Genomic DNA, 23,460 nt, shown 5'->3' on the forward strand with positions numbered 1-23,460 from the left:
TGCTGACTGACCCTGCAGATCTCGGGGCTTAGCCTCCATCATCACGTGAGCCAATTCCTTATAAAACACCTCTTAATACATATATTACAAACACACAAACACACGCACACAGTTGGTTCTGTTTACCAGGAGAGCCCTAATGCCTGACTACACATTCTCTGATCTCGGGCTGGTACTTTCCACTGACCAAGTCCAGCCATCGGGGGACCCAGGTGATGTCACCTGCTGGGGCTCAGAGCAGTGCCACAGAGGATGTGCATGATCCCCGGGTTTTGTGTGTGTGTGTGTGTGTGTGTGTGTGTTGAGGGGATGGCAGGGGTTGGGGGACAAATAGAGACAAATAAAATTCTATGGTGGTTTAGAGAAGAAAGAGATTGGAACCAGTGGAGAAAACTTTATGTAGAGGTGGATTTTAAGGTATTTTTCTGAGAATCAAATGGGATTATGACTGAAAATTATTTAATAGCTGCAAAGTTCTATAATATGCCAGCTCTTATGAAGATTTGGGTACATAGTATTACACACTATAGGATAGTACTACTTACACAGTAAGAATCATAATACTTATATTAATAGTTAATGGTACCTACCACTTACCATGTGCCAGGCACTGTGTTAGATGCTTTGCATTAGCAGTTGGATATTTCATTTTTAAACATTAGGTGATGATGCAGAGACATGGACCCCTTCACAGAGCCCTGGGTGTGCATGTGAAGATTCTGGGGGCAGTTGGCAGGGTAATTGCCGTCTGCCCAGGCTCCGGGAAGCAGGGTCTCTGAGGACTGGGGACACTGTGCTGGGTTCCGTGTTTATTGGCTGCAATGTGGGTTATGCCAGAGCAATACTGCCTGGTGGTCTAGCCAAAGGCACTGCATGTATAAAGAAAACAAATACCCGCACCAGCGCCAGGGATGGTTCATCTCCCCCCACTGGGTGTCCTGTTCATCACCGCCCCGGCTGTGGCCTGAGGCCAAACCTAGGAAGTAACACAAAGAAGAAAGCTCAGAAGGGCGCTGATGAAACATATATTGTCCTGGGAAGGAGATGGGAGGGCCCAGCTTTCTGCTGATACGAATTCTATTCTACCTGTTCTGTCCGTGTCTGCCAGGTCCTCGGAAGAGTGAAGTGGTGTCGTCATGCTGTCAGGTGCCCAATGGGAAGAGAGAAAGTGCAAGGGAAAGGGAGCCGAGTGAAATGGACCAGGTGATCCTGTGCTGGGTGATGATCCCGTGGCGAGGCGGGGGAGCTGCTCCGCTATTTCTAGGCCTCTCATAGGCAGATTGCTCTGAAGGTCAGCCCAAGGTTGAGCCTGAAACCAGGTCTGACACCCATGTGCCCTCACAGGCTCTCGCTGCTCACAGACTGGAAAGAAATGTGGGCTTGTTCAGGGTTCTCCAGATGCAGGTCAAGAACATCCCGATTCAGAGCTCACATGACAAATGACGCTACTTTCCAGGCTGAGCCCTGACTGGGCACTTCAGAGCCACCTTTGTTGCTGTTCCTGAATTTCAGTGCACCCGTGGGCCACTGGACCCTGAAGGACAAGAGGATGTCAGGCCTTTGACACCAAAATGAAACAGGAACAGAACCAGTGAGTGTAGATGGCCAGCAGCCCAGAGGTTGAGTATGTCCACTGCTTTAGGGCTAATATGTTGTGGCTGTGCAGGACCTGGGACCAGGGTGCAGGTGAGGGGACGGGGGAGCAGGTCTGGTTGCCAGAGAGCTTGGGGTCTGGTCCCAACGCTGCCTCTAAGTTGTCTTGTGACCACAGTGGGTGAAATAGCTTCTCTGGCCTCAGCTTCCTCATAATCGAAATGATACAGTTGTGTAAAAAGGCCCCTAAGGCCTCCCTGTAGTGGATACGGCTCTATTGCATTCCAGAGCCTAGGGAGGGAGGTGCCTACAACATGGGTTCCTGGTCTCTTGCTCCCTTTAGGGGAGGAGCAGAGAGTCTCAGCCCAGAACCCTGGTCCTGGATGTCCACACTGCCTGGGGTGTGTTGGATCCTGACCAGTAGCTGTGGTCTAGCAGCTTTGCAAATGGCAGACAGGCTGTCGCTGGCTTGTCCTAAGCCTTGGCAGACGTCACTGGTGGATCATGGTATTATCTTTCTCAACCGAGAGCTCCAAGCAAACACTACTACTAAGTTAGAGCAGGCTTGCTAGATGAAGCTCACTTGTCATCCCCACTCTCAGCTTTTTCTTCCCAGCTTGACATTCTTCATTGGATAGCATCAAATTAATTGGCTTGCATGGAAAATTCAGCTACTGTATGAGATGACTGCATTTTAATTAGGGCTTTAAGTAATTAAACTCCCTAGTCAACAATCTTTACATTTAAGTATTATATTAACGAAGAAATTTGTTCTCATAATTTAGCGCTGGGTAAACAAAGATGCGGTTCCCACAGAATCATAGCTTGTGGAAAAAGAAAGAGTAAACATGTATCTGGACATCCCTTTAGTGCCCTGGAAGAAGCACAGCACAGTTACTCATAACACATGCAGTGATAATATTGTTTTTTCAGTTCTGAGTAATGGTGTTATTTGCATCTCCTTTGGGAGATTTCCATAACCTAATGGAGTTTCACAACATTTGGCCCTAATTATTTTTTACTTAATTTAATTCACTGATTGAATTTAGATTGCTTTGTACCAAGCTAAGTTATTCATCCTTTTCCTTGTAAGTAGACACAGCAATTACCGAAGGCAGCTATCATATCCCGTCTCAAATGTCACAACTGGGTTAAAAATTCTTTGGGGTTTGCATTACATCATCTACGCTGACGTTGGATGCTCTTCCCAGAATCACTTACAACTTATCTACATTATGATAAATCATATTATATACTTGGGAACTTTCTTCTCTCGTCGTCAACATGCAAAGTTTGTGTAGCTTCCTAGAATTTTGCCTGAAAAAGTTTGTTTAACTTTTCATAGTCTTCGCCTAATGATAATTTCTTCCATAACTCAGAGCAAGGACCAAGGGAGCTCTGGTTAACAGAACAGGCCAGGAAGGGGCATGCTTGCATTAAGCTGTTCCCACCTGGGAGACATTGGCAATGCCATGCCGAGGTGGGAGGGGGCTTGAAGATAGGGCCCCTCCACGTTGACGAATGCTCCTGCATACACGAAAGACAAAAGGTGCCCCCATCTGGGTAAAGGGCACAGGGGCTGGGCGAGGGATGCCCTGACACAAGGGAGAATTGAGACATCTGGGCCAGTCCTGGAACCCAGCTCAAGCTGACCTCAGAGTAGGGGCGGACTCACTGTGAAGCTAGTAAACTTATGCATCAGGGACCCTCACCGTGTGGGTCTCTTCCGAGACCCTGGGAGGGGCCCTAGCAGTGTGCTCACATGGTCACATGTTCTTGTAAAATATACCGCCAAAAGGAAAAATAAGCTACCTTAAGCACCGTTGGCCCAGAGCTCTGTCCCGGTCCTCTCCTGCTGTGCCTCTGTGCTTTGTCTCGTGTCCAGGGTGTGAAGCGCGTGCGTGGAGTCCTGATTCTCCATCTAAGCGGCAGCTGAATCGGGGATGTGTGCAGCTGGGTCGTGGCGTATATTTATGGGGCTCACTGTCACGTTTGTGCAGGGTTAAGTGACCGGGAGCTGTCTCCTGGGGTCCCCTGCTTCCACCCCGGCTTGCCTGCTGTGATGTCATGGTGCGGGGCCAGGGTCGGGTTGTGATTAAGTGCGTGTCCCGCGGTGCCTGCACTGGTACAGCCGGATAGCAGAGCAGAAACTAGGATTTAAACACTTGGAGACAGAAACTGGTCCTTGGAAAGTTCTCCCAATTATCAGACGTGTAAGATGGTAGGTAGAGGAGTCCACTTTCAATAGCACCTGGTCAAAAGGGAAATGTTCTTCTCTCAGGAACAGACGCAATAACCCAGTGTATAAAATGATAAAATCCCTGTGCAATATTTTTCTTTGTCGGCGGAAGCCAGTGAGAGGAATTGATCAGACTTCTTGTGCGTGAGGACACAAACCTACCCACGGGGAAACGTGTGTGTGTGAAGCCGTGTGCTCATGCATCTCGACAAGCCACACCCCGTGGGCGGCATCCTCGGGGGTCTTGTCCTAGCAGAGTCTGGTTGTTCCAGAGGAAACGATGTGGCAAACAGTCACTGACACAAGTGGTCCAGCGACAAAACTCCTGAGCTCAGCCATCAATCAGTCAACGTATGGAACAGAAGAGTGATTTGATTAAACAGCTACACAGTTCAATGCAACAAAGCAGCATCGTAACCATTTAAAATTGCCTTTGGGACTTCCCTGGTGGCGCAGTGGTTAAGCATCCACCTGCCAATGCAGGGGACACGGGTTTGAGCACTGGTCCGGGAAGATCCCACGTGCCGCGGAGCAACTAAGCCCGTGCGCCACAACTACTGAGCCTGCTCTCTGAAGCCCGTGAGCCACAACTACTGAAGCCCGTGCACCTAGAGCCCATGCTCCGCAACAAGAGAAGCCACCGCAATGAGAAGCCCGCATACCGCAATGAAGACCCAACACAGCCAAAAATAAAATATAAATAAATAAATAAATTTATATTAAAAAAAATAAAATTACCTTTGAATTACTCTACTGTAGGCCTTGATTTCAAATTAATTAGGTATATTTCTTCAGATTTATTGTTCATACTAAAATTCAAATACAGTAAGAAAGAAGTAGCCCAGTGGAAGCCCACATTGTAAGAAAGAAAAACTGACAGAGTTTAAAATGTCAAAACCTCTCTGATGTAGCACATTGGAAACTAAAAAACTCCCAAAACTTTAATAATTAAAACTAATGAAGATAAGGATAAGATGAGTTAATAAAGGCAAGAAAATACAGGTAATGAAAATGACACAGAAGAATTTTTAAAGATAAAGAAGGTCAGGACACTTAAGTAGGAAAGAAAAAAAGAAGAAGGAGGATTAAAACAAGAACAAAGTAAAACAATTTGTACAAACAGTACATAAAGGCCAACAGCGGCTTAATTTTGATGAATTCGCTGACTTTGATAAATTCTGTGATCTCAGCTTGTTACAATGAGCAATAATTTTTGACACCATTTAACGAAAACGTTGGTTTTCTTTTTTCCCCCCAAATTATTATTCCATTAATATTTACAGAAAATCAGACAGCACACACAAGCACACACACACATACACCCACACAAAAATGTTTTGAAAATAGACATTCTGGAAAAAAATTTTAAATGATCAAAACTATCATGAGACCCTGGCTGGCCTTTTCCAAGACTGCATGTGTCATTTTATTCCTAAACTGCTTTCAGAGGGACAGATATTCCTTATAGGAGACCAGTTTTTAGACTGGATGTGTATGTGAAGAAAGAACCTTCAAAAGTCATAAAGATTCTATAAAGCGCTAGAAGGCTGTACTTGGATCACGTATCAATCAAATAAAAGTGTTCTGTGTCTCAAAGAACAAAGAAATACAGTATTACCTGGATTGCTTGACAGAGTTGTGTTTATTACTTTTTAATGAAAAGTTTGTCCTTCTGATGTTGCAATGAAAAGCGGCTGTCCTCAACTAATGCAACTTCCATGGGAATTGTTGAGGTAATTACTGAATTTGATTCACTTTTGCATGAGCAATTGGCAGTTAAAAAATTTTTAAAGTGACTTGCTTATCCAAAATAGCTTACATAATATTAACAAAAATAGCTTGAAATGTATAAAAAAGAGTTAAGGCGATCAAATAAATAAACCAGAAAACAAATGGACTCCATTATTATAAATTATTATAAATTCTCCATAGGAGAATCATCGTCCATGGGAGATGGCAGATGCTTTATCAGCTGGTATATTACTCTTATAATAGAAAACCCTATGCATGATTTTTAACTTTTTTGCCAACTGAAAATCATTTATCTGTGACCTTACTCAATAAAGTAAAAGAAACGGTCAGACAACACATAGAAGGAGAATACAACAGCTGCAAGCACTGTTTCAAAATATTAATGATTATGTAGCGCACGTGACATACGCAGCTGGCTTCCTAATCTCTTCAGAGAAAAAGCTGCCCCAACAGTATGATGTTGTTGATGACTGCGGTATTCCTGTAATAGTTAGTATCTGTGCTTTCCAGGTTTGTCTGGCACAGTGAGAGCCACTGGAAATACAATGTGAGCCATAGTAAATGTTTCTAGTGCCGCATTAAAACAAGTAAAAACATGGGCTTCCCTGGTGGCGCAGTGGTTGAGAGTCTGCCTGCCAATGCAGGGGACACGGGTTCGAGCCCTGGTCTGGGAAGATCCCACATGCCGCGGAGCAACTGGGCCCGTGAGCCACAACTACTGAGCCTGCGCGTCTGGAGCATGTGCTACACAACAAGAGAGGCCGCGATAGTGAGAGGCCTGCGCACCGCGATGAAGAGTGGCCCCCACTTGCCGCAACTAGAGAAAGCCCTCGCACAGAAACGAAGACCCAGCACAGCCATAAAATAAATAAATAAAAACAAATATTTAAAAAAAAAAAAAAAAAAAACCAAACAGTTGAGCTTTTTCATGATACGTTTTATTTAACCCTATGGATCTTAACATGTAATCAACAGAAATGTATTTGAACATTTTACATTCTAATTTTTTTGTATTAAGTCTTTGAAATCTGGGGTGTATTTGACGTCACAGCACTCAATTCCGACCAGCCCCATTTCAGGGGCTCACAGCCTCGTGAGGTTAGCACCTGCCCTGTGGAACAGTGCAGGTATAGCAGGTGGTGTGTTTCAAGCACAGATGACATCTCGGATGTTTCTTTAAAGGGTTTAAAATGCAATGAAACCGTTTGCTCATCACAAACTTGCAACTGGGGTGCAAGGTACCAGCAAGCTGAATTCACTGCCGGCAGAGCATGTGGCTGACGCCAGGGGCTGGACCTCCCCGGGGGATGAAAATGGAAAAGCGCATGCAGCTCGGTGGGGCTCTCGGAGGAGAGCGGTGGGGGCGGGGTGGGGGGCGGGAGCAGCAGGGGGCCCCAGGGAGAGCTGGAGACCGCAGCAGCCGAGCCCCAGGCTCCCAGAGGGGCGCCCTGGGCGCTGACAAAGTAACAAGGCCGGGAGGAGACGCCGGGCTCACGGGGACCAACAGACGCCAGCGAGGGGCGCCGGGGCCCTGGACCCTGTATGGCTGCTCCCGACCCTCGGGACAGTCCGCAGTTAGGCGCTGTCATCCTGGATTGACAGCCGACACCCGTGGGGGCCTCTGACGTCCCCCGGGAGGAGCGGAATCGGGGTTTGAACGCTCGGGGACGGGGGGGTGGACGGATAGGAGGGGGCGTGGGTCCCCAGACGTGCAGAGGTCGCAGAGCCGAAACGCAAGCCCTACAATCCCAGCTTGGCTCCCCGTCCCTCGTCCGGCGTTGCCTGAAAATCAAGGGTTTTCTTACGGCTACACTGTGCCTTTGACCAGGAGCGGCCTGGGAAGCAAGGATTAGGCACCGCCACGTACCAACCGACGCCGCTTAGGGGCTTCCTGGAGACCCTGTGTCCTGGGAGCAGGGACCACCTCCGCGTTGCAGCATTGCTAAATTCCATTTGAACTAGGTCAGCTTTTATTTCCCTCAGACCTGTGTTTTCCAGAGCTCTTCTGAGAAAATTGAATCCATGGAGTACAATTGAACTGAATTGAACTGAATCCTTCTCACTTTTCCCTCTTGCTTGTAGATACACTTTTTAAGCAGGAAAATGCTTCCAAAGGAAGAGATGGTAAAAGCACATGAAATGAATCTCCATCGGAGCGAACAGCCTCCAAGTAATTAAAAGCCGATTGTCTCCTCCTGGGCCCTTTAGTTTCTGGTTTCTGCCTGAGGACTTTAAGGTTTAGGTGTGAATAAAAAGACAAAAGTGGCTTGAAGGGTCACCTGGATAACTGTTGATTTGAGCCTTCACGGACTGACTATGTCTCCAGGGAGAGGCATGAAGTACTGGGCCCCCTCCTGCTTCCCTGCTAATGAAATCAGGTAAAAACTGCAGGCACCAGTTCTGCCGTTGGCTGGGATGCGTGTCAAGTGGGTGACCGTCTATCCTTGACTCCGCTGTAAATGAGAAAAAATCGCCCATTCTGGGATCATCGGGCGCATTGACCGAGATTAAATGACGCAGCCCGTGAAGGGCCTCCAGCTGTTCCCGGCTCATGGGAAAGAAACCTCGAATGAATGAACAAATGAACATTTGGGGCTTTTCCTCTCATCATTTAAAACCATTTAAAGAATAATTATATCAATTTATTATTAAAAATACTCAATCCATTTCCCACATAGCTTTCCTCTCTTACTATATATAGTTTATTTTCCTTGTAGGCTGGACACACTTTTGTTGAGCGCCTCTTAGGGACAGACGTTGTCAGTCGCACTCAGTGTTGGCTATAACATTCTTCTTTTTTTTTTTTTTTTTGCCACGCGGTTTGTGGGATCTTAGTTCCCTGACCCGGGATGGAACCCAGGCCCACGGCAGTGAAAGCATGGGGTCCTAACCACTGGACCGCCAGGGAATTCCCAGATCTAACATTTTGATGTAGGAGAGATTCAAGGGCAGAGTTCTGGTTGTGGGAGAAGAGTACACAGAGGACTTGTCCTTTTATTATTGAGTTATAACATACAATATTATATTAGTTTCAGGGTACAACATAGTGATTGGATATTTATATACATTATGAAATGATCACTGCAGTAAGTCCAGTTACCATCTGTCACCGTACAAAGTTGTTACTGTATTCTTGACTATATTCCCTATGTGTACATTACATCCCCATGACTTATTTATTTTGTGGCTGGAAGTTTGTACCTCTTAATCTCCTTCACCTATTTCATCTGTCCGACATCCCCACTCCCCTCTGGCAATCACCAGTTTGTTCTTTGTATCTATGAGTCTGTTTCTGTTTTATTTTGTTTGTTTGTTATTTTTAAAATTTTTTAATTAATTTATTTATTTGGCTGGGTTGGGTCTTAGTTGTGGCACATGGGCATCTCTCTAGTTGCAGCGCATGGGCTCTCTAGTTGTGGCTTGTGGGCTCTAGAACGCACGGGCTCAGTAGTTGCGGCATGCAGGCTTAGCTGCCCCGTGGCATGTGGGATCTTAGGTCCCGACCAGGGATCGAACCCACATCCCCTGCATTGGAAGGCGAATTCTTAATCACTGGACCACCAGGGAAGTCCCTGTTTGTTATGTTTTTAGATTCCACATATAAGTGAAATCTTACGGTATTTGTTTTTCTCTGACTTTTTTTTCCTTAGCATAATACTGTCCAGGTCTATCCATGTTGCCATAAACAGCAAGATTTCATTCTTTTTTTATGGCTGAGTAGTATTCTATTGCATATATACCACATCTTCTTTATCCATTCATCTGTCGATGGACACATAGATTACTTCCATATCTTGGCCATTGCAAACAATGCTGAAATGAACATGGGGATGCATATAAATTTTTGAATTAGTGTTTTCATTTTCTTCAGATAAATACCCAGAAGTGGAATGCTGGATCGTATGGTAGTTCTATTTTTAGTTTTTTGAGGAACCTCCATACTGTTTTCCATAGTGGCTCTGTTGAGTTTCCTTCACCGTGCAAAAGCTTTTTAGTTTGATGTGGTCCCATTTGTTTATTTTTGCTCTAGATACCCTTGCCTGAGGAGACATATCTGAAAAAATATTGCTGACACCAATGTCAAAGAGGTTATTGCCTATGTTTTCTTCTAGGAGTTTTATAGTTTCCAGTGTTACATTTAAATCTTTAATCCATTTTGAGTTTATTTTTGTATGTGGTTTAAGAAAGTAGTCCAGTATCATTCTTTTGCATATAGCTGTCCAGTTTTTCCCAGCACCATTTAGTGAAGAGACTGTCTTTTCTCCATAATATATTCTTGCCTCCTTTTTCATAGATTAATTGCCCATGTGAGTGTGGGTTTATTTCTGGGCTCTCTATTCTGTTGCATTGATGTACGTGTCTGTTTTTGTGCCAGTATATTACTATTTGGATTACTATAGCTTTGTAGTATAGTTTCAAGTCTGGGAGTGTGTGATACCTCCAGCTTTGTTCTTCTTTCTCAAGACTGCTTTTGCTATTTGGGGTCTTTTGTGGTTCCATAGAAATTTTTTTTTATACATTTTTTTTGGGGGGGGCTGCATGGTGCGGCATGCAGGATCTTAGTTCCCCGACCAGGGATTGAACCCAGGCCCTTTGCAGTGGAAGCATGGAGTCCTAACCACTGGACGACCAGGGAATACCCTGTATATTAATTTTGTATCCTGCAACTTTACTGAATTCATTTACTAGTTCCAATAGTTTTTTTGGTGGAGTTTTTGGGGTTTTCTATATGTAGTATCATGTCATCTGCAGATAGTTTTACTTCTTCCTTTCCAATTGGGATGACTTTCATTTCTTTTTATTGGCTAATTGCTGTGGCTAGGACTTTTAATACTATGTTGAATAAAAATGGTGAGAGTGGGTATCTTTGTGTTGTTTTTGATCTTAGAAGAAATGCTTTCAGCCTTTCACCATTGATGTTACCTGGGGGTTTGTCATATGTGGCCTTTATTATGTTGAGGCATGTTCCCTCTATACCGACTCTGCTGGGAGTTTTTTTTTTATCATAAATGGATGTTGAATTTTGTCAGATGGTTTTCTGAATCTATTGAGATGATCATATAATTTTTATAGTTCTTTTTTTTTATGTGGTATATCACACTGATTGATTTACTTTAAATCATCCTGTACCCCTGGAATGAATCCCACTTGATCATGGTGTATGATACTCTTAATGTATTGCTGAATTCAGTTTGCTAACATTTTGTTGAAGATTTTTGCATCAATGTTCATCAGGGATATTGGCCTGTAATTTTCTTTATTTCTGGTGTCTCTTTCTGGTTTTGGTATTGGGTAAATAATGCCAGCCTCATAAAAGGAGTTTGAAAGTGTTCCTTCTTCTTCAACTTTTTGGAATAATTTGAGAAGGAAAAGCATTAACTCTTCTTTAAATGTTCAGTAGAATTCGCCTATGAAGTCATCTGGACCTGGACTTTTGTTTTGGGGTTTTTTAAAAATTCATTTATTTATTTATTCATTTATTTGGCTGCATCGGGTCTTAGTTGCGGCACGCGGGATCTTCGTTGCAGCACGTGGGCTCTTCGTTGCAGCGTGTGGGCTTCTCTCTAGTTGTGGCATGAGGGCTCTAGAGCTCGCGGGCTTAGTTGCCCTGCGGCATGTAGGATCTTTGTTCCCTGACTGGGGATCGAACCCATGTCCCCTGCATTGGAAGGCAGAGTCTTAACCACTGGACCACCAGGGAAGTACCTTGGGGGATTTTTTTGATTATTATTTCCTTTTTTTTTTTTTTTTACTAGTAATTGCTCTATTTAGATGTTCTATTTCTTCATGATTCAGTCTTAGAAGATGTATGTTTCTAGAAATTTATCCATTTCTTCAAAGTTGTCTAATTTTTGCCATATAATTTTTCGTAGTATTCTCTTGTGATTCTTTATATTTCTATGGTGTTAGCTATTTCTCCTTTTTCATTTCTGATTTTATTTGTTTGGACTCTCTCTCCTTTGTTCTTGATAAGTCTTGCTAAAGGTTTGTTGATTTGTTTATCTTTTCAAAGAACCAAGTCTTAGTTTCATTTACCTTTTCTATTTTTTTTTTAGTTTCTATTTCATTTATTTCCACTCTGATTTTCATTATTTCCTTCCTTCTACTAACTTTGGGCTTTGCTTGTTATTCTTTTTCTAGTTCCTTTAGGTGTAAAGTTAGATTGTTTGAGATTTTTCTTGTTCCTTTTTAAAAAAAATTTTTTACTGGAGTATAATTGCTTTACAATGCTGTACAATGAAGTGAATCAGCTATATGTATACATATATCCCCTCCCACTTGGACCTCCCTCCCACTGCCACCCCCCATTCCACCCATCTAGGTCATCACAGAGAACCGAGCTGAGCTTCCTGTGCTTTATAGCATGTTCCCGCTAGCTATCTATTTTAGTAGTATATATGTCAATTATATACATGGTATAGTATATATGTAAGTAGTATATATACACTCTACATAGTGGTATAGTAGTATATAGTGTATATGCATGGTAGTGTATGTATGTCAATTCTAATCTCCCAATTCGTCCCACCCTCCCCTTCCCCCTCTGTGTCCACATGTCCGTTCTCTATGTCTATGTCTCTATTCCTGCCCTGCAAATAGGTTCATCTGTACCATTTTTCTAGATTCCACATATATGCGTTAATATATGATATTTGTTTTTCTCTTTCTGGCTTACTTCACTCTGTATGATAGACTCTAGGTCCATCCACATCTCTACAAATGACCCAATTTTGTTCCTTTTTATGGCTGAGTAATATTCCATTGTATATGTGTACCCCATCTTCTTTATCCATTCATCTGTCATTGGACATTTAGGTTGTTTCCATGTCCTAGCTATTGTAAATAGTGCTGCAATGAACACTGGGGTACATATGTCCTTTTGAATTATGGTTTTCTCTGGGTATATGCCCAGTAGTGGGATTGCTGGGTCATATGGTAGTTCTATTTTTAGTTTTTTAAGGAACCTCCATACTGTTCTCCACAGTGGCTGTATCACTTTACATTCCCACCAACAGTGCTAGAGGGTTCCCTTTTCTGCACACCCTCTCCAACATTTATTGTTTGTAGATTTTTTGATGGTGGCCATTCTGACCAGTGTAAGGTGATACCTTATTGTAGTTTTGATTTGCATTTCTCTAATAATTAGTGATGTTGAGCATCTTCTCATGTGTTTCTTGGCCATCTGTATGTCTTCTTTGGTGAAATGTCTATTTAGGTCTTCTGCCCATTTTTTAATTGGGTTGTTTGTTTTTTTGATATTGAGCTCCATGAGCTGTTTGTATATTTTGGAGATTAATCCTTTGTCCATTGCTTTGTTTGCAAATATTTTCTCCCATTCTGTGGGTTGTCTTTTTGTCTTGTTTATCATTTCCTTTGCTGTGCAAAAGCTTTTAAGTTTAATTAGGTCCCATTTGTTTATTTTTATTTTTATTTTTTTTAAATTTTTTTATAGCTACTTTATTTATTTATTTATTTTTGGCTGTGTTGGGTCTTCAGTTCGTGCGAGGGCTTTCTCTAGTTGCGGCAAGCGGGGGCCACTCTTCATCGCGGTGCGGGGACCACTCTTCATCGCGGTGCGCGGGCCTTTCACTATCACGGCCCCTCCCGTTGCGGGGCACAGGCTCCAGATGCGCAGGCTCAGTAGTTGTGGCTCATGGGCCCAGCTGCTCCGTGGCATGTGGGATCTTCCCAGACCAGGGCTCGAACCCGTGTCCCCTGCATTAGCAGGCAGATTCTCAACCACTGCGCCACCAGGGAAGCCCCCATTTGTTTATTTTTGTTTTTATTTTCATTACTCTAGGAGGTGGGTCAAAAAAGATCTTGCTGTGATTTATGTCAAAGAGTGTTTTTCCTATGTTTTCCTCTAAGAGTTTTATAGTGTCTGGTCTTATATTTAGGTCTTCCCTCTTAGAACAGCTTTTGCTGCATCCCATAGATTTTTGAAAGTTCTGCTTCCATTTTTATTTGTCTCAAGGTATTTTAAAATCTCCTCTTTGATTTCTTCATTGACCCATTCATTGTTTAGTAGCATATTGTTTAGTCTACATGTGTTTTTGGTTTTTTCCAATTTTCTTCTTGTACTTGATTTCTAGCCTCATACCATTGAGGCTGGAAAAGATGCTTGATGTGATTTCAGATTTCTTAAATTTATTGAAACTTTCTTTGTGGACTAACATGTGATCTATCCTGGAGAATGTTCCATGTGCACTTGAATGTATGTTCTGCTGCTTTTGTATAGAATGTTCTCTCTATAACCATTAAGTTCATCTGGTCCAATGTGTCATTTAGGGCTAGGGTTTCCTTATTGACTTCCTGTCTGGATGATCTATCCATTAATGTAAGTGGGGTATTAAATTTCCTTACTATTGTATTCCATCTATTCCACCCTTTATGCTGTTAATATTTGCTTAACATATTTAGGTGCTCCTATGTTGGGTGCATAAATGTTTACAAATGTTATATTCTTTGTTAGATTGACCTCTTTATCATTATGTAACACCCTTCTTTGTCTTTTATTACAGTCTGTTTTTTTTTTAAGTCTATTTTATCTGATAGGAGTATTGCTTTCTTTTCTTTTCCCTTTGCATGGAATATCTTTTTCCATCCCCTCACTTGCAGTCTGTGTGTGTCTTTAGATCTGAGGTCTATATGTAGGTGTAGTGTAGATTCGGTGTGTCCAAGGGAGGAGGTGAGCTCAGGGTCTCCCTATGCCACCATCTTGGGCCCCTCCCAGAGGACTTGTCTTAAGCTGCTTTACATAACATTCTGCTTGAGAAACATCAGTTTTACACACCAGTGACTAGGGAGGGTAGACTGACAGAAACCATAGGTGCTGCTCCCAGACCACCATTGTGGCCACAATAGTAGTTTCTATAGAGAATGCATATGCATGCCTATGTAACTGCCATTGTGCTAGAAAAGAATATGGTACAACATCACCTTTAAGAGCCTAAAGTGTACATGCAAATAAATCATATGGTAGGAGATTTTCTGAGGAAAAGAACTTACCAATCACTGTGGCAACTTGGCAGAGGGAGCTGACAATGTTTTGCGGTGTTGGCTTCAACATCACAGATGTCACATTTGAGTTGGGTCTTGTAGGATGTGTAACAATATGCTAAGTGGAGAAATGCAGTGCCAGCTAAGCAAAGAAAACAGCATGAACAAAGGCCTTACAGCATTTAAAGGACTGGGAAATTCAGGCAATGGAAACTTGGGGAATGGCCTAGGAGTCAGTGTGGCTGTAATTTAGGCTATAAGTTGGGGGGTAGAACACCAGGAGATTAGCTCACAAGGATAAGTTGGACCAGATAGTCTGCTGGGGTAAGGCATTTGGACCTCACCATTTAGGCAATGGCTAGCTCCTGATAATTTTTAAACAAGGAAATACTACGATCAAATTGTTATTTTAAGGATATAAAAAGATCAGCGTATAGGGCCAACTGAGAGAACCCCTCCAATTACATTAGTCAGAATATGCTAGTTTGTGCTGCAATAATAAACAAACCCCAGACTTTAAAGGCTTAAAAAATGTTTATTTCTCTCTCTCACAAGACATGTCTCACATGAGTCAACAAGGGTCTTGCAACATATAATCCGTCAATATTCTGTCTTGTAGTTGCACCATCTGGATGGAACAGAAGGCATCCATGTCTGCAAGGAAAGAGGAAATTAGTCTCACAGCCTTGCTTAACTGCTGGAGAGCTGGTATTGTTGATGAGCAAACAGAATACTTGGTGAGCCCTAACTGTCTCTGCCCCACCAGGAGAAAAGGAATTTTAAAACTACCCAAATAGGGCACCATAAGAGCCACTGGAAGGGCGGTGTTGAGGTTGGCTATAACACCTAGAACTTGTGGAGCTCCGCCGGGGCCAGCCAGCCATGAAAAAGTCAGTCCTTCTCTATCCCATCCACATGTCTCTGCTCTTTATCCATCCCTGCTCACAGATGGGTGTCTGCTAACCTCTACAGAGATCGTTGTGGGAAATTAAGAAATAAGCTGATCAAGATTCTAGGTTATCGGGGCCGGGAGCACATGGTGTGTGGAGATCCAAGGCCAGGTGTGTGGATACCATTGTACCCATTTCCCTCTTCACCCTTCTGTCTCATCTGTGAGGGAAGGTGAACGAGGCAACCTCTGGATGAGAGAGTGAAAGAAGGGGACAAAGACAGAGGAGAAAGAGGGAGAAAGAACAAAATACTTATATTGGGGAAAAATAACATGTTAATAGTGGTTGTCTGGAGGTGGTGAGATTATGGATCACCTTTTCTATCTCTGTTACCACCTTCCTTTTCTGTATTTCACATTTTAGGCAACTTTAAATGTTTTCATCATTTAAAGGTAACTTGATTTATTTAAAACACTATGTAGAAGTTTTACGGTTTATTCTGAGAATGGCTTGTGAGGTTGACACTCTCCGCATTTTGATTTAATTATTGACACTATGCAAGTGAAGATTAGAAAAGATTAGCAAAGAATTCTCTCAACTTCTCTTTGAGTCGAGTAGTAGGTTTGATTAAGGATCTAAGGACAGTTTGGACCACCGCCTGGGAGGGGGGTCTCCAGGGAGGGGATTGAGCCTGGCCTCGGTGCAGGGTTCACAGGCCACTGACTGCGGTACGGACGAGGCTGAACCTTCAGCAACAGAACCAGACTCTGCCCCGCCGCGAGCACATTTCTCAGGGCCGGGTCAACACCAAGCCCTGTATTGTCTGGAGAAACTCCTCTCCCCTCTGCTCGTGACTGAATAATGGAAATAATTGTTTTTGATTGTTAAAAATTTTATATTGATATGCACATTTTTTAAAAAACCCTTTGTAAAGATAAAAAGGATGTTAGTTATGTAATAATTAGCACTGTGACAGGAATTGGCAGCATGGGGTAGTATTAATTTGAACAGACGTAAAAATGAACACTGAAAGGATGAGAAGTTTGGGGCTTGTAACTTAGTTAATGCAATTTTTCCACTTGTGAGTCAAGCCAGGGTGGTGACTTGCGGTTCTGTCACTTGAACATTCTTTCCCTCTGCATCACTGGAGAGGTTACGCAGTCGTTCTGGTCTTCCAGCTGTTTCTAATCAAATTAAATGAAAACTTGGAAACAGGCTCTGAATGAACCCACACCATCTCCAGACAGGTCTTGCTTTAAGGAGCCCTGGGGTAGTGGAATCTTCTTATCACCTGTTTACACACATTTATTTCATTCCTGATGCAGAGAAAAACATACTAAGAGCCTTTAACTAAACCGAAGATCTGTTCTAATCACTGTCTAGCCCCCTGTAGGTCCCGCTAGAGGGACTGTGTACAAGCCTGTTTGAAGCAGGCCAATCAGATATGATAACTGAGGCCTCAGAAGACACAGGCAGAGCCTAAATGTAGTTCAAACACCACGGTTAGGAAACATGTCCATTAGGAAAACTGCACCACAGCCTCACCTTTGACAATCTCAAATAGAATGCTAGCAAAACTTCTTCTACAATATAATAAAAATAAAACAATTATGTTCCATGTAAATCGGTACAGCGTAAGTGTAATTGGTAAGAGTACAGGAGAACTGGTGTCCAGTTCCAGCTCCATTTACCAAGTACCTCTGCACAAGCAATTTCCCCTCTCTAAATATCAGTTTTCCCATCTGCATATTGGGAGTGTACTTCTCTCACTGCATCGTTGAGTGCCTGGCTTATAAGTGAGGAAACAGAAGGAAGGGAAGTTCTCACAGCCAGTGAAGGGCAGAACCAGGATTCAACTTCACCTTCACTGGACTCAGAACCTGGGCTCTTAGCCTCTAAGCTGTAAGGGAGCCAGGAAGCAGATATAAAAAAATATAGAGCTGCTTTTCTGAACTAGGATAGAAAGAACTTTTTAGTAGTATAAACAAATGAAGAAAACATAAGGTGATTTAATAACATGAATTTTAAAAACTTTTAAATATAAAACATACTTTTTATAATTTAAGAGGTTAATAACAAACTGAGCAAAATATTCACAACATATATTGGTTAATAGTCTAAGAATATTAAAAAGTGTTTAAAAAGATGAATATTCAGTTTAAAAAAAGACAAAATATGTACACTGAAAATTCACAAAATAAGAAATACAACTGGGCAATAAAGAGAAAAATACTCTAAGACAGAAAGACTCTCCAGAATAGTTCCTAGGTTGAGAGAATGTCCACGTTCCGAGGGTCCTTCTCCGGTCCCGTTTGTCCCCAGGCTCCCAGCTCGTGGCGAGCTGGGGACGTGAGGCCTTTCAGCAGGACACAGCGGGCTCCTGTGGTCCTGTGTTTCACTTTCCCGGAGTTGACTGTTCGGGGCTGCTCTGCTGAGGCTGGAATCTTTCAGCTGGTGAGCGAGCCTGCCTGATGCTAACATCCCAGGTTGCTGTGCTTCACTGCTTCATACTCATCGTCAAGCGTTCTCATAAAGCAGTAAAAACTGTTTCTTTATGCAAAGGGATCAAGAAAGAAAGAAAGCAGCATGGTAGTGAAAGTGAAGTCAAAGTGTGCAGGTTTTAGGAAGTTTTGGTTCTTGGTCAGAAGAAGAAGAAATCTTGAGTATAAAGCCTACCATTGTGCAGCAGCTAATACAATATTCACAAGCAGATATTCTAGAGGCGTCTGGACTTATCCCTTTAGCACGTTAAGGGGTCTGTTGCACTGCCCTTCCCTGAATGCATGTTCCTTCAGGATTCTGTGCCTTCTCTTTTCCTGTTTCCACCCGCCTTGCTTCCCTTCTCCACCTCAAGGCCAAGCCCACGGCACGTCCTCTAAGAAGCCTGCTCTGCAGCGGGCAGAGTGTGGCGTGTCTTCTCCGTGTGCTTGTCACACTTTGTATCTGCACAGCGGAACCGGAGGGTGACAGCCTGGACTTGGAAGCCGGACTGTCTGCGCTCAGTCCCAGCCCCGCCACTGATCAGCTGTGTGATCTTGACCCTGTTGCTTCACCTTTGTGTCTCAGTTTCCTCACCTGCAAAATGAGGGTAAAAATAGCACCACCTCATGGGAATGTCTAAGCCTTAAAGGAGTTAACGTCTGCTCAGCGCTGGGACAGGGTCTGACGTGGTAGCAAGCACGGTTCTCTCACTCTCCCCCAAAACTTCTCGCGCTTCATCGTGGTTACCTGTTTACGTGCAGTGCACGGTTCAAAAACAAAGACTGCCATAACTCAGTATGGCAGATAAAGTGTAGTTTCTTTCATTTGTTTATAGATTTTCCTGGACTTCCTCATGAGCTGGCCACCTCTACCCTTCCTGCTCTGGGAGAGGAAGCTTTGCAGACTGAGTGCGACCCAGTAATTTAAACAGCCCGTTGATAATGCTGTTGCGGGGTAGTTGCTTAGACTCTGACCTGAAGGTCTCCAAACCCCATCCAGCTCCTCTGGGAGGGAGGGGGACGTCCTGCCTCTGATGGGGGAGCTCAGGGGCCTCCGATCCAGGCCATGCTCTCTGTCATCCCCGCTGAGAGGGGCTCTCCCTCGTGCCCTGGGGGGCTGTTCCCACTAACCTCACTGTCTCTCAGCTCAGGAAGACCTAGTGCCTCTTCCCGTGACTTAGCCCCACCAGCTGTGGATTTTCCAAACCTCTGTTCCGTCTTCCATCCTGTCCCCTGTTCCAGGGTCTACCCCCAGCTCTTCTGCTGTGAGCTGGCTCTCAACTCACCATCCTCCCACAGGAGACGGGCGGGAAGCTTAGCTTCCCAAACTAGACACTCTCTCTGCCCTTTGATCAACGCTGGGACGGAGACACCGAACCCCTCCTGCCCCCGATTCAGGTTTCCAAGTTCTATCAAACACAAAGCTGCCTCTGTTGGCCGTGTCACCCCCACCCCGACTACGCCTGGGAGGAGATAGGGGGCTGTCCTCGATTCTTCCTGGTGGGCTGTCTCCCACCGCCATGTGCACTCTGGGCTGGGCAGCAAGCCAGGCACTAATACAGCTTCATCCCTTCCTGTCATATCAAGCCTGTCTTGTAACCGAAAAATCCTACTTTGATGTCAGAATTTATTTTTTTGATTTATTTATTTATTTATTTATGGCTGTGTTGGGTCTTCGTTTCTGTGCGAGGGCTTTCTCTAGCTGTGGCAAGCGGGGGCCACTCTTCATCGCGATGCGCGGGCCTCTCACTATTGCGGCCTCTCTTGCTGCGGAGCACAGGCTCCAGACGCGCAGGCTCAGTAGTTGTGGCTCACAGGCCCAGTTGCTCCGCGGCATGTGGGATCTTCCCAGACCAGGGCTCGAACCCGTGTCCCCTGCATCGGCAGGCAGATTCTCAACCACTGTGCCACCAGGGAAGCCCTGAATGTCAGAATTTAAATGCTAATATTTTCTTTTCCCTTTGACATTCATGTGGCAGCAATTTAAATCCCCTCGAGGCAGAGAAAGAAAGCAGGTTAAATACAGTAAACTCCATCCCCACCCCACCAATTCCAAACATCCGCCCTGTGGTTTGAGTTGGTCTCCAAGTTTGCCCTTGAGCTCCGGGGACAGACTTTGTCCAGTTCATTGGGCTGGGCTCTGTCTAGATTCAAATCCTGACCCTGCCGCTTACGCTGAGACCTTAGACAAGTTACCTATCCTGTCTGTGTCTGTATTTTTATCTGTAAGAATATTACCTTGTGAGGTTATTTTGAGGGTTAATTGACTCATGGGAAGTTTTCAGGACAGTGTCTGGCACATAATAAGCACTCACAAAAATTGTGCTTGAATGTAAACTACCAATACTGTTACCTGCCCCAAACTCAACTCTACCTTTGAATCTGCCAATAAAGCTCCATGGGAATAAAAGGACTAGGCAGTGGTTTGTACTGAGCAGTATCTGCTGAAATATTATTGCTTCTCTTCCTGATGGAAAAGCCCGCTAACTCTCTCTTCTCTGAGTGACCCACAGTCACTTGTAATCTACGAGGCAGAGTTAACTGATCTAAGAGGCAAGTCTGCAGAAGATGACGTGGTTCTTCCAGCATTAACACCCCCTTTGTGTGTGTGTAACTACAGAGATAAATTCTGAATCAACCCGTAGGAAGATGAATAAAATTAGTTCCAATGGACTTTGAACAAAACATATGTTATTCGGAGAAAAATATTTTTAATTCTAAAGGATTCAATCGTCAAGCTATGAATCTAAAAGTTTCATGAAAAAAAAAAAGTGGAATCAAAGAGTGGCAGCTGGAAAGGGCCTAAAGATTATCTAGAGGCCCATGCATTTCAAGGATGAGGAAATGAGCTCCAGAGGCAGGAAGGGACTTGCCCGAGCCTCAGGGGAATTCCTGGTGGAGCCAGGAGTCGACCCAGGGCCACCCCAGTGCTCCCCACTGGTGTTGCTGGAGATGCCAAAATCAGTTGCAGGAGATTGTACTGAAACCTTCTGGAGACCTAGAGATTATCCTAAAATTGACTGAAAGAAACTGGAGAACGTATTTTCCTATTATTTTGACTTCATAAAAATGTACCGAAGTAAAAGTTAAAATCCAGACTGTCAAAAATGCCTGTGTAATTTCCACCATGGTTTTGAGTCTTTCAGCGTGTGTGTGGTCTGTTTTAGTACATTGTGTTAAAGGTACATTCAGGTTTTCTTCATTACAAATGTACTTAAAAAAAAAAATGTGGAGTGTGTGGGTAGAGATGTTTTAATGGAAACATTTGGGAGGAACTTCCTCATTTCCAAAGCATGCCTTCAATATAGAAAAAAGCAAGGGTGTTGATTTTTCTTTGGGGTTTGATGTTTCTTCTTGACTCTTGGTCACAGCACAATATATGGAAAACTCGTCAGACTTTATTTTAGCAAATGGAATAAAATGGAACAGTTACCTAAAGGAACAAGACATCTGGGCAAGAACCCAAGCATCTGGCTCTCTGAGATTATGGCCTCATTTGGAAGAGCTGCTCCCTTCCTGTGTGCAGTGTGTGACATTCAGGGGCACAGAAACCTAACTGCCTATATTTTCCTATAATTAAAACTCAAGTCTACCTAAGCCCCCATCCTTCCTGAATCTAGAAAATCTAGTCAGTTTCAACTAAAACTATCACCGCAGGGCTTTCCCAGTCACTTTATGATTTCCCTGCCCCCTTCCTCCTGCTCTGAAGGGCGACATCAGCCCCAGAGGCTTGTCTACATTGTAGCCAGGGCAGAGGGCGCCTGTGGGGAAAGCAGGAGCTCTCCAGCTGTCCTCTGTCTACAGTGGCACCCGGTGAAAGCAATCTATATACTATTGGGTATTCATTTCCTAAAATAACTGATTATGGAAATGTCACCTCTTTAAAGAAGTTCTGTGATTCCTCTGAGTCAGAAATAATCTCTTTCTGCTCTACAGCTCTTACATTTTATATTTCTTGTGTCACTCACCACATATTTTGTATTTTGTTTATTTGTGTCTTCTCCTATTTTACCTTCTAGATGGAAAGGTGCCTGAGAATAGAAGAGATTGTCTTATTCCTTAAAGAATAACCATGAAATCTAATGCATGGCAGTGCTCCAAATATGTTTTCTGAATGAATAAAGTGATGGTTGTATCAGTCAGCTTTCACTGTGATAATGCTGCGTAAAGAAAATGTCAGCGGCTTGCAGCACTTATTTCTCCCTTGCAGTCATGGGCAGTCGGGTAGCTTCCATTCTGCCCCATCTGGGACCTCCATCTGGGACTCATGCTGAGGGAGACACTATCTTGTATGCTCACTTCCCACAGTGGTAGTTATCAGAGGGCTGGTGGGAATTCTCTCAACGCGTTTTCCAGCATCCACTTGGGATAAGCAGGGGCCACTGCTTCCCTCACTCAATTAGCCAAAGCGACCCACCCAGCCAAACCCAACTTCCCTGGGAAATGCACTGCTCCTGGTGTGGGGGAGGGGTGAGGTAGGACAGACTTGGAGGTGAGAGGGAATATCTGCTGAAATATAATGTGACCCACCACAAAGACATGAGGAGTATAGAATGGAAAAGAAGCAGATCCATAGGGGATATTCCTGCTGCAGCAAAGGTACCACCGAGCCAAGCAACAGCCCTGAAAAGGCTTTTTCACATTAATTTCCCATCCTTGTAAATTTTCTGATTGGGAAGTTGTCATACATATATAGTTCTAGCCTGCATGGAAAATATACACCGAGGAACTAAAACCTCAGCTGTAGAATGACAGGCAGACTTTCCCAGACAGGCAGACTAAGATTCAATAGCTCCTTTTCTCCTCGCAGAAGAAATGGATAGGGCAGTCTTAATGGAATGAAATTCATTAAATTTTTTTAATATCTTTATTGAGATATAATTCATATGCCATAAAATCCACCCACTTAAAGTGTGCAATTCAATTCAATGACTTTAACATATTGAAAGAATTGTGCAAGCATCATCACTGTCTAAATTTAAAACATTTCTGTCACCTCAGAAAGAACCCCTGTACCCATTAACAGTCTCTCCCTATGAACCAATCCCCAGCCCGAGGCAACCACTAATCCACTTTCTGTCTCATTAGATTTGCCCATTCTGGACATTTCCTAGAAATGGAATCGTATGATATGTTGTCTTTTGCGACTGCCTTCTTTCACCTAGCATATGTTTTCAAGGCTCACGGGTGCTGTAGCATGTATCAGTACTTCATAATTTTTTTGTGGCTGAATAATATTCCTTTGTATGGATGGACCACATGTTGCTTATCCATTCATTGGATGATGGATATTTAGGTTGTTTTCACTTTGGGACTACTAGGAACGTTGTGTATAGGTTTTTGTGTAGACATACACTTTCATTTCTCTTTTTTTTTTTTAACCATTTTTAAAGTGTTTATTGAATTTGTTACAATATTGCTACTGTTTTATGTTTTGGTTTTTTGGCGGAGAGGCATGTGGGATCCTAGTTCACCAACCAGGGATCGAATCCACACCCCCTGCATT

At 43.5% G+C, this 23,460-nt stretch overlaps 1 protein-coding gene and 1 long non-coding RNA gene across 3 annotated transcripts in view; one reads left to right on the forward strand and one right to left on the reverse strand.

Annotated features, from left to right (window-relative positions):
* LOC309619599 overlaps positions 1 to 23,460 on the forward strand; it is an 88,082-nt gene that overhangs the window by 18,355 nt on the left and 46,267 nt on the right. The gene's annotated exons all lie outside the window — the stretch shown is intronic.
* The window catches only part of LOC309619594 (uncharacterized protein), a gene marked incomplete at its 5' end in the record, with an annotated part of 60,173 nt that continues 46,830 nt past the window's right edge, over positions 10,118 to 23,460 (reverse strand). For both annotated transcript variants that reach the window (XR_014239049.1, XM_082374897.1), the window contains one exon: positions 10,118 to 15,238. Coding sequence is in view for 1 of the 2 variants with exons in the window: in XM_082374897.1 (XP_082231023.1) it covers positions 15,156 to 15,238 (83 nt within the window). The remainder of the gene's footprint in view (positions 15,239 to 23,460) is intronic.

This window comes from Balaenoptera borealis (assembly GCF_965194805.1).
Source record: "Balaenoptera borealis genome assembly, chromosome: 21".
NCBI classification, from domain to species: Eukaryota; Metazoa; Chordata; class Mammalia; order Artiodactyla; family Balaenopteridae; genus Balaenoptera; species Balaenoptera borealis.